Below are 3,749 nucleotides of genomic sequence, written 5' to 3' on the forward strand. Positions count from 1 at the left end.
CAATCGAGCAGAGGAAGAAGAAGGTAGAAAGAACTCAGTCAGAAGAAGTTTAAGAGTCAAATTTTAGGCTATTGAAAGGAGAGAGTATGGTGACTTTGCGTTGGCTCTCTTTTCCATTCTAAGTTTCTATATGGGGGAAAACATAGTGATAGATTGGTGAAAGAACCATAGGAAAATAATTGAAAAGTAAAGATGTAGAAGGACACGTGTAGCACACGTGTTTATTCAATAGTGAAATTAAGCCTTACTTCTGCCATGCACAAGAATCGAAAATAGTTTTGAGATGAAATAGAGTTCATTTTTTTGCCCATGTCTCGCACAAAACTATACTTCACATTGGATTTCAGAAGGCGTTCCAATATTGTATTCATGTAGTCCATTGCTACGTATGTAATGCTTTGGTGCAAAATCTAACATTTCTTCAGTCTCTTTCATTCCTCCCATCATCCCATTGCACTCCTAGCAATTAACTTCCTTCCTATTCTCTACATTGTGTACTTACTTCAGTATGAACTATAATAGTTTAAAGAGTAACAACAATGATAATAAAGCATAATATATAAACAAACACTGAAATTTATCCTCGACTAATAAGTAAGCATTCCAACTTTGAGAGTGTATATCTAGACATTGCAACTTCAGAAGTCATGGCCCTCTCTACTCAAATTCTTGACATTCCCTAGATAATCCAAGAATAAACTTATTAACCAAATAAAAATTAAAGCAGTATGTTTTTAAAACTATTTCATACAATCAATAGTAGCTTTACAACAACATATTCCTCAATATGTACTCGTATTAATGATGTATTAGTTACAAATCAATTACCAGTTAACTTCATTAAACATTATTGATAGGCTCATGAGTCTACCATCGTAACTATGTAGTAAGTTAGCAGCTACCACCTTTGTTACCCTTAATTTAAGCTTTATATCAACCTTATAAGCAAGTAATAAGGTTGGGTTAGCTTCCGATTCTGAAGCTATGTTATGGGTACTTCTCTTATTTAGTCAAACTCCTAAAATGATACAAATAAATTAAAAAAAGAACAAAGTAAATGAGCTGTGTCGTGGTTGAACTTTGTTTACATAGAACTTTATAATTACCATTTCAATCTCTTTTAAGTATTGTCCATAATCAATGGACTATTATATTCCTTAAAAGTTCGAAGGAAATTCCATTGAATAAGTGATGCACACAGGAAAGACGACCTCTAAACTTGAAGGTGAATAACATGCTAGTACAAACAGAAAACAAAATAACATCCTTAAACCATTCTATTTTTTGAGAAGTAAAAATAATATAATCGTTAGTTTTCGAAAGTTAGATCCTTAATAGCTTGGTGAAAACACAAAAGTCGGACTTGATTTATTATGGATCTTTTCCCTCTTGATTTAGTGTCCTAATTGAAGTTATTTCATTGAGCTGTATCACATAAATTGTGTTTTTGACTAATTTTTGCATATTTTCTATATTGATCTTTTATTAGCAGTAAAAATAAAAATCAAATAAGTAATGTAAAACTAATTTAAGATTTTACATCTAGAAAGCCCCAAATGAGATTAAGTTGAGTTATTTTCCTATGGTAAACTTAAAAGGGAGGCTTATAAAATTGCAATCTTAAGATCTTGCAATTTTTTTTTTTTGAGAATCAATACTGTTAAGAACCTGCTAGTTTTACGACAAAAAGAATTTTTTCCAAGAAAGTAGCTCATCTCCCTTTGATTCATGATTCGGCAGATTAATTGAATGAGATATTTGCAGAAACGGTTCCCCTTTATTAAAATCAACAAATCTGAAAATTTCTATCCTAACATTTTCTTTTGAAAATTCTACTCATTATAGTTGTATTTACTCAGATCCAGCAGCATGACATCAAAATTAGCACATGCACATGACTTATTGGAGAAAATTTTAGACGCCAAAGAGGCAAAGAAAAATAAAATATCAAACCTGTGACTACCAAGTAAAGATGAATGCTGGAGTTGTTATTGATCGATTAAATCTTGAGCACCAACCTTTTTCTTCTATTTTGCTCAGAGCCGTGGAAGGCGAAACATTAGTTTCTCTTCCATTGTTAGCATTGGAAGAAGTAGGAAATGGGTTTGGAAGGTAGTGGAAATTAGTGGAGTAACACGTGTAGCACACGTGTTTATTCAATAGTGAATAGGGCTAGTCCAATTTTTTATACTATTGGTACAACTTTGTAGAGCTGTGTTGGTACTCTTCTTGTTGGCTTATATATAAGGGTAATATGCGCTATCACTTGTACCAAAAATTATTAAATAAGTTAGAGAAACATTATAAAATAACTTATTCTAAAATAATTAATCACAAAAACTAATTCTGGCCTATTGATATCCGTGGTTATAAGCGACCAAATTAGACCAAGCACTGTATTTATTGGACGACGTAAGATTACTCTACCCAGATAGTAGTACTAGAAATTAAACAAAAGAGATGGGTGAAAATCGCTCAGCCCCAACTCTTATGGAGAACAAAAACACTGTCATCTCCGAAAAATTGTCTGCAGAATCTATTTCTAAGGTCAATGGATTCCTCAAAAGCATGGGGCTCTTCAACCTTAACTTTCCTCCTCAGTATGACACTATGGATTCTTTCTCTGAACTCAGCCGCAGCTTCCTCAAGGTCCAACATATCCACCGTGGCAAGATTTCCTGTATTGTCTCTGTCAAACCTCCTATCATGGTAAACAATTGTTTTTTGAATACTGGGTCTTTTTTATATCTCTTATTTGGTTGAAAAGATTCAGTCTTTCTTGAATTTTGTTTGATTCCCATTTTCTTGGAAACTTAAGAAAATCCCTAATTTTGTCTGAAAATGAAAAATCATTCTTTAGAATTGAAAATGGAATTGACCCAAAAAAGCAGATTGATTATTGAGGATTCATACCTTCCAGTGATCCCAACTAGTTTTGGATTTAGGCGTAGTTGATTGATTGATGATAAAGTTTCCTGCTCTAAGAAAATTTCTTGGTTCCTTAATTTCTGAGTATTACGTACTATCAAATCATAAGTTTGTTGAAATATCCTCAAAGTGTGGAAACTTAGGAATTGAGGTTTTAGTTGATTGATTGAGTAATGATAGAACTATTTTTTTTTGTTTTGTGGTGGGTGGGCAGCAGCATCTCTTAACTGCTGACACTACTATGCCAGCGTCTGATTTTCAGAAGTTTAGGTATCGAATAGAATTGAGAAAGATGATGGAGTTAATGAGATCCCACTTCTCAGAAATTTGTATTAGAATATCAGCTCTGTCCAGAGAGAAGTCAATGGTTACATGGACAAGTTGGTTTCTGTTCAATAGCTTGAACAAAATAATTCATTCTGCACATCTAAGCATCTGGGCTCGTTCTGTTTCATTTCTTCGTGGATGGTTGGAAGTGTAAAGGGAGTGGTTAGGGGACTAATATCATTTTGAGGGATATATAAGTGAGGCTGAAGGAGGTGGTTGAAGTTGAGATTCTCAGGACTTGGATTTTTAGATGTCAGATGGCATATGCATTTAGGTGTTGATATTGCTATAGATTTGAGGTATCCCCAATTGTGAAACTTCTATTTGATCTATTCCATCAAACGGACTTTTACACATTTACCTTGGAATTGAAACAACTGATTTTATTCCACTCAATGGATTGAGACAGAAACCTACGAGTTTCCTGTACTTTATTGCATTGCCAGCCAACACAACAAAGGAAAAGGTTGGGGGAAGGGGGGGGGGGGGGGATA

The 3,749-nt window shown here is 33.8% G+C and overlaps 1 protein-coding gene and 1 long non-coding RNA gene across 3 annotated transcripts in view; one reads left to right on the forward strand and one right to left on the reverse strand.

Moving 5' to 3' along the window:
- Nucleotides 1-149: 149 nt before the first annotated feature.
- On the reverse strand, nt 150-2,214 carry LOC102585094 (uncharacterized). The gene is made up of 2 exons (XR_366646.2): nt 1,954-2,214; nt 150-679 (listed from the first exon to the last, which is right to left on the reverse strand). It is a non-coding gene; the product is annotated as an uncharacterized lncRNA (long non-coding RNA).
- Nucleotides 2,215-2,417: 203 nt separating this feature from the next.
- The window catches only part of LOC102585319 (uncharacterized), a 3,831-nt gene continuing 2,499 nt past the window's right edge, over nt 2,418-3,749 (forward strand). Inside the window, exon 1 of one of the 2 annotated variants that reach the window (XM_015311370.1) lies at nt 2,418-2,709. In XM_015311370.1, coding sequence (XP_015166856.1) covers nt 2,461-2,709 — 249 coding nt within the window. In that variant the 5' untranslated portion in view covers nt 2,418-2,460. The remainder of the gene's footprint in view (nt 2,710-3,749) is intronic. The other variant, XM_006339387.2, reaches the window with a different exon arrangement.

Source organism: Solanum tuberosum, unplaced genomic scaffold (assembly GCF_000226075.1).
Source record: "Solanum tuberosum cultivar DM 1-3 516 R44 unplaced genomic scaffold, SolTub_3.0 scf00010, whole genome shotgun sequence".
Taxonomy (NCBI): domain Eukaryota; kingdom Viridiplantae; phylum Streptophyta; class Magnoliopsida; order Solanales; family Solanaceae; genus Solanum; species Solanum tuberosum.